Source organism: Bos javanicus, chromosome 14 (assembly GCF_032452875.1).
Source record: "Bos javanicus breed banteng chromosome 14, ARS-OSU_banteng_1.0, whole genome shotgun sequence".
Classification (NCBI taxonomy): Eukaryota; Metazoa; Chordata; class Mammalia; order Artiodactyla; family Bovidae; genus Bos; species Bos javanicus.
The window spans coordinates 65,677,866-65,691,967 of NC_083881.1; the positions used below are offsets into that span (position 1 = coordinate 65,677,866).

At 37.6% G+C, this 14,102-nt stretch overlaps 1 protein-coding gene across 3 annotated transcripts in view; it reads left to right on the top strand.

Moving 5' to 3' along the window:
* The window catches only part of STK3 (serine/threonine kinase 3), a 310,098-nt gene that overhangs the window by 80,118 nt on the left and 215,878 nt on the right, over positions 1-14,102 (top strand). For all 3 annotated transcript variants that reach the window (XM_061439280.1, XM_061439281.1, XM_061439282.1), the window contains exons 5-6: positions 6,347-6,511; positions 7,017-7,184. In XM_061439280.1, the coding sequence (XP_061295264.1) occupies positions 6,347-6,511; positions 7,017-7,184 (333 nt within the window). The remainder of the gene's footprint in view (positions 1-6,346; positions 6,512-7,016; positions 7,185-14,102) is intronic.

The following is a 14,102-nucleotide window of genomic DNA, read 5'->3' on the forward strand; positions in this document are numbered from 1 at the left end:
GTTTGTGCCCTCCAAGACTGGAGTCTCTGTTTCCCCCTAGTCCTGTGAAAGTCCTATAATTAAATCCTGCTGGCCTTCAAGTTGAGATTCCCTGGGGATCCCCAGTCCCTTTGTTGGATCCCCAGGTGGGGAAGCTTGATGTGGGGTTCAGAACCTTCATAAGAGTGGGAGAACTTCTTTGGTGTTATTGTTCTTCAGTTTGTGGGTCACTCACCTGGCAGGTATGGGATTTGATTTCATTGTGATTGTACCCCTCCTATTGTCTCACTGGCTTCTTCTTTGTCTTTGGACATGGGGTTTCTTTTCTTGGTGGATTCCAGCGTCCTCCTGTTGATGGTTGTTCAACAGCTAGTGGTGATTTTGATGTTCTTGCCGGAGGAGATGAGTGCCCGTCTTTCTACTCTGCCATCTTGAACCAGAAGCCCCAACATATTATTTTATATGCACAGATAATTATATAAAAAATATAGAATTTAGCTAAGAGTGTCAGTTTCATTTTTAGAAAAATAAAATTCTTAATTTTGTATGAATTTTCAAAACCTCCCTTGAATTTGCTTTTACTAGTGTAAAAACATTAAGGCACTATGAGTATCTTAAAACAGCTTGTGCATGTGCCCTTGAGACACGTTGGTGGGTGCTTTTTTATCAAAACCATATACATGGTGACATATTAAATGTATCATATTATTATACTAATCATATGACTCTAGAAACAAAAGTAACCAGAGGACTTAAAGCCTATCAAAACCATCTTTTTGTTTTTGTACAATGGGATTCTTTTTAAATTTGCCAATGAATTCATACCAGTATTGAAACCAGATGTAGACTTCCGTCTTTTAATGTATTAGCTCAGCTATAAAGTCTTATTTCCATCTCTGATTACTGACTGTTTCATTCATGGTTTATTATCTCTTTCCTGCCCTCCTTTTTCTTTTTTTTTTTTTTTAAACTAGAGTCTAAATATGATTCAAATGATTTTAAGATGACATTGCCCCCATTTGTGTAGTGACAGAAATAAAAGTAAATCTGTATTGAATTGATGATAACCTAATTAAATCCACAAATGAAGTACTCTCAATAAAATTTTTCATTGGAAAGGATTCTTGACAGATACTACTAAAAGAAGTGTTAGTTGTGGTTTGAGTGTTTTTTGTCTTAAAACTTAAATCCTGATGTATAGAACAGTCTTATGGACTCTGTGGGAGAGGGAGAGGGTGGGAAGATGTGGGAGAATGGCAATGAAACATGTAAAATATCATGTAGGAAACGAGTTGCCAGTCCAGGTTCGATGCATGATGCTGGATGCTTGGGGCTGGTGCACTGGGACGGCCCAGAGGGATGGTATGGGGAGGGAGGAGGGAGGAGGGTTCGGGATGGGGAACACATGTATACCTGTGGCGGATTCATTTTGATATTTGGCAAAACTAATACAATTATGTAAAGTTTAAAAATAAAATAAAATTGGAAGAATAAAAAAAAAAAAAAAACTTAAATCCTACTTTACTTCTTTCTATATAAAAGCAGATCTTCTCTCTTTTGTTTTTTTCTTTTCTTTCTATATATTTTCAATATAAAGCTTATGATTTTGAAATTTATCTGAACTGATTAAAAGTCATATTTATAGAAATAAAAAAGATATTACTTAAAATTTTTGGTTTTTCTATGTTGCCAAATAGAAACCTAGTCACTTTTAGTAACTGATTTTGTTTGTATGTAAGTGAAATTTACGTTTAAAGATTGTTTGAAAACAAAACTCTCTTTAGGAAAATGACTGTCAACGAACTCCCTTACCCCTTCCCTCTAAATAGTGAGTATGTGTCCAAAGGATGTGAAATAAACATCTAGACCAAGGCCTACATCTGGGAAGGACTACTTTCCTTTCTTTCCTATTCTCCATTCAGTACAGTTCAGTTCAGTCGCTCAGTCGTGTCCTACTCTTTGCAACCCTATGAATCGCAGTACGCCAGGCCTCCCTGTCCATCACCAGCTCCCAGGGTTCACTCAGACTCACGTCCATCGAGTCAGTGATGCCATCCAGCCATCTCATCCTCTGTCGTCCCCTTCTCCTCTTGCCCCCAATCCCTCCCAGCATCAGAGTCTTTTCCAATGAGTCAACTCTTCACATGAGGTGGCCAAAGTACTGGAGTTTCAGCTTTAGCATCATTCCTTCCAAAGAAATCCCAGGGCTGATCTCCTTCAGAATGGACTGGTTGGATCTCCTTGCAGTCCAAGGGACTCGCAAGAGTCTTCTACAACACCGCAGTTCAAAAGCATCAATTCTTCGGCGCTCAGCCTTCTTTACAGTCCAACTCTCACATCCATACATGACCACTGGTAAAACCATAGCCTTGACTAGACGGACCTTTGTTGACAAAGTAGTGTCTCTGCTTTTGAATATGCTATCTAGGTTGGTCATAACTTTCCTTCCAAGGAGTAAGCGTCTTTTAATTTCATGGCTGCAGTCACCATCTGCAGTGATTTTGGAGCCCCCAAAAATAAAGTCTGACACTGTTTCCACTGTTTCCCCATCTATTTCCCATGAAGTGATGGGACTGGATGCCATGATCTTCATTTTCTGAATGTTGAGTTTTTAAGCCAGCTTTTTCACTCTGTGACCCAAAATAAATGTTGAGTGGTTTAAATGTTGAAATAGATACTATTCTTTTCCAAAGCGCATTTGCTACCCTTGATATTTAATAGAGACCAGATAAACATTTATTCTTCTAAATTTGTCAAGATTTACCTGAAATTTTTGCACTTAAGGCTGAAATTTGGCTGCCTTTACTCTTTGTTGAATACATACTTTGAATCTCATCTTTGGAACAAGCCTTGCTACTCTGTGCTTATATTGAGGCTAATTCATGCATTCATGTTTGTGTGAAACTCATATAAAAGACTCTATAACTGTAAATTAATTTAAAAAATTTAAGTCAACATGATGTCTCTGTGTTCTAGAAAATGCTTGTTTACTTGTTAATTGTTAAAATGATTTTTTCAAGGGATACAAACCTTTCATTTTGTAATTGAAGTTAAAAGTCTTAAAGTGCAGATACCACATTTGAGCCTTAATATTCAAAGGGATTGTTAGAATAATACTGTACACAAATAATTTTAAGACATATCCGTGTACTATTAGAATCATTGGCTATTGCATCATTTTTTTTTTTTGATTAGAGGGAAGATATGAAATGAACCCCTAAAGTAGAGGGAGGGATTTATTACTGAATAGAGAAAAGCATAATGGGAAAGAGACTTCAGAAACTTCATGTTTGCTTCAGATCTGTGCTCTCCACCTTTATTAATTCAGGGCCAAATACTGGCTGTGGCCTCAGGTATTCTTGTAAACTTCATAAAAACTAGTACTGTCAGCTTCTTCACCACTGTATACCCAGCACCTTTAGCAGGACTTATACAAGAGAGCCAGTGCAGTGGATACTTGTTGAAAGAACAGATGCCCAAATTAGTGTGAATGCCCAAATTAGTGAAAAATAAAAATGGATGCCCAAATTAGTCTTTTGTTAAGAAAAGACGACGAAGATCTTTTGTAATGTTACAGAATCATAGAATTGGAATGAACCTTGAAAGTCATTTAGCAAAACCAGACAGTTCATGAATCAACTATCTCTGGCAAGTCTTCCTTTAGTCTTTCTGTGGATTTGTCCAGTGGCAAATGCTTTACAGTGTTCAGTGCTTTACAGCACTGAAATCAGATTCATCCTGAGACCTAAGTATAGTAGGTCCATTTAATTTTCAACTTTCTCTAGCGTGGCTCTGAAATACAGGATATAGGAGCAGAGACAACAAGCCAAGAAGTTAATGAAGGATTAGTTGAATTATTGGTTGGAAATAGTGGAATGCTAGGAGGATAAAAATTGAAGTCTAGGTAACTGAAAAGGTCAGCATTAGAGTGACTAAACATGACACAATTTTTTGGACTGGTACTGCTTTTGTAACAGCCTGAGCTCTTTAATCTTTATAGTAGGGATGTGGAATCGGGAGAGCGGAGAGAACCCGGGCCCGTAAGACAGCACCACCGCTTCGCATTCCTCTGCAGTGGTGTGGTGGCCCCTTAGCACCCCTGCCTCTTACCCACCCACCGGGGCTGCAGACCACTAAGTTTAAAAGACTGGGGCCATCAGATGTGAATTTCTCTTTTCCTTTAGTAACTACAAGTCTGTACCCATTCATTCATTCTTTATCGATTGCTAACTGTATGCGAGGTGTGGTTCCATCAGTGTATGCACTGATGCGGATACATCAGTGAACCAGACAAAGATCTCTGCTCTTTTGGACCCTTTTCCTAGTGCAGTACTGTTCAGTAGAAACCTAGTGTGGGCTGCGTATATAATTCTAAACTTTCTAGTACCCACATTCAAAAAAAAAAAAAAAAGCAGCAGGTGAGGTTAATTTTAATGTATTAAGTATAGGCGGGGCCTCCCTGGTGGCTCAGACAGAAAAGAATCAGCCTGCAATGCAGGAGATGCAGGTTCCCTGGGTTGGGAAGACCCCTGCAGAGGGGATTGGCTGCCCACTCCAGTATTGTTGTCTGGAGAATTCCATGGACAGAGGAGCCTGGCATTATAGTCCATGGAGTCACAAAGACTTGGACCTGACAGAGTGACAAACATTTTTTTCACTGATACTAATTTTATGTTATATAATATTAATAACATTAACACATTTTAAATATAATAATATAATTAGTATATAAATGTCATTTAACTGTGTAAGCAGTATGTATGTTATTAGAGATACCTTACATTTCCTTTTTGGTACTAGGCCTTTAACTTTGGTATATTTTATATTTATAGCATATCTCAGTTGGATTAGCTATGTTTCAAATGCTGGAGAGCTACTGTGTTGAATGGTGCAGCTTCAGAATATAGTGCTTGCTCTCTGTGGACCATGAAGTCAGTCCATCTGGTCTGAGGTAGAGAATCAGTTCCTAAAAGTATTAGAATTTTCAAATAATCCAGACTCCTTATCCACGGCCTGCAAAGCTTTACGTGGTCTGTGCAGTATTTTTATGACAGTATATATTGGTGTTTTATGCAAATGTAAACCACCTGGCAATTTGCTTAGAAATTTTAACACAATAAAGGTTTTTTTAAATTGAGGAAAATTCATGTAAGATTTACCATTTTAAAGGGAAAAATTCCTTGTCATTAGTGCATTTACAATATTGTGTAATTACTACCCCTGTGTAGTTCCAAAATATTTTCATCACCTTGCTATCCTTTAAGCAGTTTCTCTCCATCCCACTTCTCCCTCTTGTCCCTGGCAGTCACCAGTCTGCTTTCTTTTTCTGTGAATTTGCCTATTCTTAATATTTCATGTAAGTGGGATCATACAATACGTGCTTTCTGTTGCGTCTGGCTTCTTTCACTTAGCATAATGTTTTCGAGGTCCATCCACATTGCAACACATGTCTGTACTTTATTCCTTTTCACGACTAAATAATATTCCATTGTTTGTGTATACCATAATTTGTTTATCCATTCCTCTGTGATAGACATTTGGGTTGTCTTAGCCTTTTGGCCATTGTGACTAGTGCTACTGTGAACACTCATGTACAGGTTTGTTTGAGTACCTGTATTTTACTTTTGTCAAATGGTGATAATCTACTGCATAGGGTTGTTATAAAGATAAATGAGCTAACGCATGTGGAACTGTTAGCACAATGCCTGGTACAGATAGCACTGGCTCTGGTGCTATCGGTATAGAAAGTCTTTACGTTTGCACCTCGCTCCTCCTTTTTCCTTCCCCTGATGGCCTGTTTTTGTGTTTCCGTTCTCCTAGTCTTTCTCTGACATTCTCATTTCTGAGTTCTCATTATTAGAGTTGGAAGTCTAGAACCTGGGTGGGTTGAGAGTGCCTCACTGGGAGGAGGAGTGGTATTGGTGTCCGTGCTTCGCGCAGGAGGCTCTTGGCAGCCCACCCCTCCGCGTTTCCTCTGCTTTGTGTGACACTCTTGGTTTCCACTGTCAGCAGTAAAGTGAGGAGGCACCGCAGGGAAGGGTGTCTCTGGATTTACTTTTTCAGGACAGATAACTGTCATATTGTCACCTCAGAGTTAGATGGCGTAGGGAAGAGTGATTTCTTAGGGTCAGGGTGATTCTTGGAATATGTTACGTGCTTTAGGAATGACATGGATAATTTTAAAGAAAGGAGAAATTGAATGATGACATTTTCTTTCATCAGAAAAAGAGGTTCTCGGTACTTTACCGTTTAGCCTTTTCCTAAAAGTTTAGTGATCTTTAGAAAGAAGTGCTTGTTAACAATGCTCTCTTGTAAGAGTTTAGTTGTCTCAGCATTTCAGTTGAGTTTTTAAAATATTTCTTTCCAGTTAACAGAAGATGAAATTGCAACCATTCTCAAATCTACTTTGAAAGGACTAGAATACTTACACTTTATGAGAAAAATACACAGAGATATAAAAGCTGGAAATATTCTCCTCAATACAGAAGGACATGCAAAACTGGCGGATTTTGGAGTTGCTGGTCAGTTAACGGTAAGTGTGCTACTTTTGGAAGCACTGTTGGTTTGTATTGTCCAGGTTCGAGTGTGACTAAACCTTGATAATATCTTTTGAGGGTTATGAAAAGAAATGCATAACTTCATTGCTTCAGGGACAGGAAGCCATGATTTAGGTATTATTTAATTATTTTTTATTTACCATTTAAGAGACATTGGATGAATATGAAAGAATATATATTGCCATCAAAGTGCTTAAATATTTGGAAAGGAAAGCTACATTTGTTCATTTCTGTAGGTTTTATTGTTATAGTGCTATCTTTAATGAAGGGTAGTGGAGTTAAGTTACTTGCAGACTCTTGGTTATTTCAGAATTCTAAATTCCTAAATATGTCATGTCACAACTGGCTGAAATTTTAGGAAACTAGTCAATTTCAGATCTGACCTGTAGTATTTGAGGGTTTCAGATAATTAGTTTAAGGAACACGTTGGCCAATACGTTTCCTTAGTGTTTTGTAGTTATGTCTGTCATGTTCTTGCAGGATACAATGGCGAAACGCAATACTGTGATAGGAACTCCGTTTTGGATGGCTCCTGAGGTCATTCAGGAAATAGGCTACAACTGTGTGGCTGACATCTGGTCCCTTGGCATTACTTCTATAGAAATGGCGGAAGGAAAACCTCCTTATGCTGATATACATCCCATGAGGGTAAGAAAGTGATGGAAAATGTCAATGTTAAAAGCGCTCCAGTTTTGTAGTGTGAGTGTAAATAAACATGGAGTAAAAACATCATTTGAATTTGGATTCTGTGCAAAAATTAGTAAAATTATCTGTTAGGGATTAGTGACTGTTCACTTCTTTCCACCATCACATCCTTAACTGGGAGGAAAAGAAGTGAAGCCTGTATTTCTCTCTACAGTGGCTGTTTTTCTCCCTGCAAAGTATACCTGCTGAATTTCCCCATGATTTAAATAGAAGAAAGGGCTGGTAAATCCACTACATTATTCAGTTCCTCATATTCTGAATGTAACAGTGGAGGCTTGGAAGAAATCCATTCTCTTCTACTTACCCTGCATATTGTACCTTTTTGTGTTTTTGTTTCTCTAGTTGAGCTAATATTAAAAAAGAATCCTGATTTCTAATATTGCTATGTATCTGTAAGTGAATTAAGCTTTTATTTTTAGTGTTCAGTGAGAAAATGGAATTCCTTTTATGAATATTATTTTATGCTTTTATGAACTCCTTTTCCATGATAAATTTTTGAGTCTGAAATGTATAGATTTCATATTCAAGTCTAATTGCCACTGCTTTAGAGGTTGTGATGAACAGTTTTAAAATTTATTAGTATGTGAATCTTAATTCATTATAGATAAGTACATTTATCTTTGTAAACTTATTGCCCTCTAGTGGCTGTATTCAACTCAAGAAGAAAGGATGTAGAAATGAAGGCAGAAAGAAGGTGGAGGAGGGAGAGAGAGAGAATGTGTGTGTGTGTGTGTGTGTGTAAAGAAAAGAAGGTGATTTCAGGGTAGATGGAGAAATGTGTGAAGTAAACAGATGGGAGGAAAAAGAATGCAGTATTTTAGAGTATTTGAAAAAGAAGAATAAATTAAAATTCTGATACTATAGTGCTATTATGAATTGAACTTCAGTAGTATAGATAATAATGTACTATACTGAAATATTTAAAAATCTGCCTGCCACTTTAAAGAGAACTCTTTGAGGAACGTAATTGTGTATGATATGTGTCGTCTTCCTTGTACATATAAACTCTTGCTACAGCGAAACAAAAATAGCATGAATTCTTTGAAAATATTGACATGAAATATAACTAGGTCAGCATAAAACGATCAATACAATTCTCATTTCTTTTCTGATTATTAGATATCTTTGGTACTTTCAGCTAGAAAGTTTTTAGGGTGATCCTCAGCTAGATATATTTGAGTTTAAGTTAGTGAGGTTAACCAAAGTATCCAAGACAGCCTAGCTAAGTGCCATAGCTGGGATTTAACCCAGGACTTAAGAGTATTACTGTTCTGCTTCCTCCAGTATAAATCTTATTTTTTCCAACCAAACAGTTCCACATATTCACTTTGACCATGAGGTAGTCTCTTTAGCAGATAGCCAAGGATTTAAAAAATAAAGCAGAGAGTAACTTCTCTCATTGCAAATTACGTGGCACTATGTCAGAACCAAGTATACTCCTAATCCAACATGATTTCTTTTTTTAAAAAATTTCAAAAATGTTTATATCCAGGTCTTAAGAATTGAAAGCTGAGTCAGTCATTTTTTAATTAAAAAAACAAAACAGGAATCCATGACCTCCTTCCTTCCTGCCCAATTAATAATAGAACCAAGTTGAGAAATTTTGGACGACTGGGCTTGGTTAGAGGTGCCAGTTAAGTCGTCCCCGCCCCCGGCACACCTGCACATCTTCCATCCCCCAGTTCCTGCTGTGTGTGCCTGGGTCGGCACCTGGCCCATCTCAGTGTGTGTGCACGGGACTTTGCCTTCTGACATCGTATGGCCAGAAATTACAACTCAGTGACAAAGCTCAGAATTCCCTTTTTCTCTTGCTTTTTACATAGTTAAATTTTGGCTTGAATGACATGTTCTGTGCTCAACAAATCTACTTTCTTAGTTTTCATTTTATCTTTTTTACCCCCATGGTAATTTCTTAGGGCTGTCCTAACATATTACCACAAATTTGGTGGCTTAAAACTATAGAACTTTATTCTCTTACAATTCTGGAGGCCAGCAATTTGAAATGAAGGTGTTGACAGAGCTGCAGTCCTTCCAGAAGCTCTAAAGGAGACACCGTTTTCTGCCCCCTCCAGCTTTGGGGTGGCGGCTGCCAGCAGTCCTTGGCATTCCTTGGGTTGTAGCTACATCTCTCCAGTCCCTGCCTGCCCCTTTTACATTACTCTCTCCTTTGTGAGTATCTGCGTTTTCCTCTTCTGTCTGTCTCAGATTTTCCTCTGCCTTTTTCTTTAAAGGACAGATGCCATTGGATTTAGGGCCCACTCCAGTAATCCAGAACAATCTCCAACTGCAGGGATTTTTTTTTTTTTTTTCCAAATGAGATCCTGTTTAGAAGTTCTGAATATTAGGATATAGACGTATCTTTTGGGGGCCACTCTTCAACCCACTATATCCTCTATAATCTGTTCCATTTTTTCAAATTATATGTATTTAAGATAAGTAACAATTAATTTCAGGATCTATTTTCCTTGTTTTTTCTCAAATTTTTAAAATTGTGGTAAAGTATTCATAAAAATGGTATCATTTTAACCATTTTTCAGTATACAATTCAGTGGCATTAAAGTACATTCACATCACACTGTCGAGTACAGAAATTTGTATCATCCCAAACTAAAACTCTATACACATTAAAAAGTAACTCTATATTATCTCCTCCCCCAACACCTTATGACCATAATTCTCTCTGTTTCTATGAATTTGACTATTCTAAGCGTCTCATATAAGTGAAATCATACAATATTTGTCCTTTTGTGTCTGCCTTCTTTCACTTAATATAATGTTTTCAAGGTTCGTCCATTGTTGTAGCATATATCCAAATTCTTTTTTTAAGGCTGAATAATATTCCATAATATAAATACCACATTTTGTTTGACCATTCATCCATATTGGACACTTGAGTTGCTTCCACCTTTTGATTGTTGTGACTAGTGCTTCTATGAACATGGATGTACATTTATTGTCTGTGAGAGTCTGCTCTCAATTCCTTGGGTATATACCCAGAACTAGATTGCTGGGTCATACGGTAATTTTATGTTTAAATTTTTGAGGAACCTCTCTACTGCTTTTCATAGCATTGTGCTATTTTACATTCCCACCAGCAATACACAAAGATTCCAGTTTCTCCACATTCTTGCCAACGCTTATTTTCTGTCTTTTGATAATAGACATCCTAATGAGAGTGAAGTGTTACTTCATGGTTTTGATTTACATTTCCCTAATAGCTAGTGATGTTGAGTATCTTTTCATGTACTTTTTGTTCATTTGTGTATCTTCTTTGGAGAAGTGGCTATTCAGGTTATTTGCCATTTTAAAATTGGGTTGTTTTTTGTGTTGTTGAGTTTCTGGTCTCATTTTAATCAGCTTTTCTCTAGTTTGGTCCGCCGTTTTCTGTTTGCTGGCTGAAGTCTCCCAGCCCTTTGACTTTTTACTGCCTGTTTATTGTTCTTCCAGCTGTCCCCCATCACTTTTTGTATCCAATTGTAATACTCAATCTAAGTCCCTTTATAATTCTTTTGGGTAGAATCCTCGCAGTCCTTCCCTTGGGAGGTCTTTGAGTCAAAATGTATCTCAGATTTGCTATTCTACAAGTAGAGGATTGCTTATTTGTATTTAATTGTTGTATTACTTTGCTTTGTGCAATAGATGTGTTCTAGGGATTTTGTATAAATATTTAATAGTTGTAAATTGGAGTTTACATTTTGGGGATATTATTTTTTAAAAATAATTTTTATTGATTCCTTTAGTGATGAGAATAATGCTGTTGAAACTTATTTGCCATATAATTGTGTTTATTTTTTATCATGGACATATCCATTTTAGCAGTAATACAAAATTTAATCATTAATATTAACATTTTTGATTTAGTGTTAATGTTAAAATAGATGCCTGTTCTCATGTGGAGGCAGGAAGTCAACCTTTTGACCAGTTGGAGAATATATCTGGTTACCTACGTTGGTTATTTTGTGTCAGAGAAACTGAGTGTCACCTAAGTATGGATGTTTGATTTTTTGAAGACAAGAACCCTGGAATTTTCTTCGTATATTCTTTTACTTCTGTTCCCTTTTATTTCCTTCTGCATACATTCAGGGCGCAGTCATCGCGTCCCAGCCAGACTTTGAGGATGTAGTGGTAAGCAGTGCAGGTGTGTTTCCTGTCGTCTTGGAACTTCCGTCCCAGTGATAACTTGCATTCTGATGTTAGAATTATTTTGCTTTCTGTGTGTGTGTATGGGGAGGAAGTGCATATATATTCAGTTGTTTAGAATGTAAGACCATACACTGTAACAACTTTTATTCATTTATATGTATATTACAAATCATAAAGGATCATATGCCTATATGATTTTTATTATTTTGGTGTTACATTGCTTGTTTTTCTCCTTTGAACTTATCCTCATCTTCCTTTTTTTCCATTTCTCCCCAGTGCTGCCTTTACTTCCTTTGACTGTTCCCTATTTCCTAACAGTGTGCATACATGAATGCTCATACAGTCCCTTTTGAACCTTGACTTTTCTTTCTGTTTATACTCCATTTCTTCCCCCTATCTGTTCCCCACGTTTTTCTGCCTGATTATTTTAAGTGGTACCTTGATTCTCTTAACTATACTTTCAGATCAGAAATAGCTAAGGATCCGGAGGAGGGGGCAAATTGGATCATTGGAGAATTTCAGTACTACTTCCAGGACATGTGGTTTTTCACTCTATTTGAGAGTTAGAGTTGTTCTGCCCTGTGGTCCTAATACATGTGGGAGTACAAGGCATTCCAGCCCCAAAATCGAGGATTAAAGTTTATTACATTGACAGTTTCAACATATTTCTGTCCAGTTGGAGTTATTATTCTTGAAGAGATGAATAAGCAGGGAAAACAGAATAAACAGATCTCAATTTCTCTTGGTTGAGTCTGCTGAGGTCACCCCTGAGGGTTTCACAGGGAAGACAAATTCTCACTGTTAATTTATATTCAAACCTTGCTGTTGATGTTGCCAAGTCCTCTGTAAATATGATTAGTTTGGTAAATACTGAGGAAGCAATCATCACTTTCTCACTGACGTACTAATTATGTGAATATGAATAGTAATATTGGAGACATATTTCCATTAAGTTTTACTTAGATAAAGAATTACACTAGAATCTATCTTTTAAAGATTTTAATGTGGGATACTAACAAAGGCAATATTTCTCTGTATTTGTGTGGGAGCATTTACAGGAGACAATTGAAGTTGATTTATTAATGATTGAAGGATGATTTATATTTCATACTTTTTTGACTGTGATCCTTAGTAAGAAATATATTCCACGCTGTGACATATTATGCACATGTGGGCATGCATGTGTGTGCACACAGTTGAAACAAAATATACATAAATAGTTTCCCAGGTAGCTTAGTGGTAAAGAATGCGGCCTGCCAATGCAGGAGCCACAGGTTTGATCCCTGGGTCTGGAAGATGGCAGAAGAAACAGCAACCTACCCAGTATTCTTGCTGAGATAATCCTGTGGACAGAGAAGCCTGGCAGGTTACAGACTGTGGGGTTGCAAAGAGTCAGACACAACTGAAGGGTTCTTAGACTAGACGAACAGTACTTATCTATGTATGTCTATAATGGGTCCCATGTGAAATAAATTTTATATTGTGAATTACTATTTGTGATCCACTCTGATTTCTATTCTGTCACAGTCTTCTGTTGTACTTCACCTTTTCATTTAAAAAAAAAAATGGTGGTTCAAATCAATTCAGTTGATTCTGTGACCCAGTATTGGTTTGTAACTTGAATTTTAAGGGCAAGAATCACTGTACCAACCTTTGGAAATCTGATTTCTTCCAGTGCCATAATGCTTTCATTGTTGCCACATAGTAGTGGTGACCTGGTGTATGAGTCCTAAATCAATTCTGTTATCTGTAAATTAGTTATATTGGAGTACATCAGGGCTGTATATTGTCACCCTGCTTATTTAACTTATATACAGAGTATATCATGTGAAATGCCAGGCTGGATGAAGCACAAGCTGGAATCAAGATTGCTGGGAGAAATATCAATACCCTCAGATATGCAGATGACACCACTCTTATGGCAAAAAGCAAAGAAGAACTAAAGAGCCTCTTGATGAAAGTGAAAGAGGAGAGTGAAAAAGTTGGCTTAAAATTCAACATTCAGAAAACGAAGATCATGGCATCTGGTCCCATCACTTCATGGCAAATAGATGGAGAAACAGTGGAAACAGTGGCAGACTGTATTTTTGTGGGCTCCCAGATCACTGCAGATGGTGACTGCAGCCATGAAATTAAAAGACTCTTGCTCCTTGAAAGGAATGCAGTGACAAACCTAGACAGCATATTAGAAAGCAGAGACATTTTTTGCTGACAAAGGTCTGTCTAGTCAAAGCTGTGGTTTTTCCTGTGGTCATGTATGTATTTGAGAGTTGGACTGTGAAGAAGGCTGAGCGCTGAAGAATTGATGCTTTTGAACTGTGGTGCTGGAGGAGACTCTTGAAAGTCCCTTGGACTGCAAGGAGATGCAACCAGTTCATCCTGAAGGAAATCAATCCTGAATATTCATTGGAAGGGCTGATGCTGAAGCTGAAACTCCAGTAGTTTGGCCACCTGATGTGGAGGGCTGACTCCTTTGAAGAGACCCTGATGCTGGGAAAGATTGAAGGCAGGAGAAGAAGGGGACGACAGAGGATGAGGTGGTTCGATGGCATCACCGACTTGATGGACATGAGTTTGAGCAAGTTCCAGGAGTTGGTGATGGACAGGGAGGCCTGGTGTACTGCAGTCCATGGGGTTGCAAAGAGTCAGACACGACAGAGCAACTGAACTGAACTGAACTGAGAGGTAGTGTTGGAGAAGACTCTTGAGAGTCCCTTG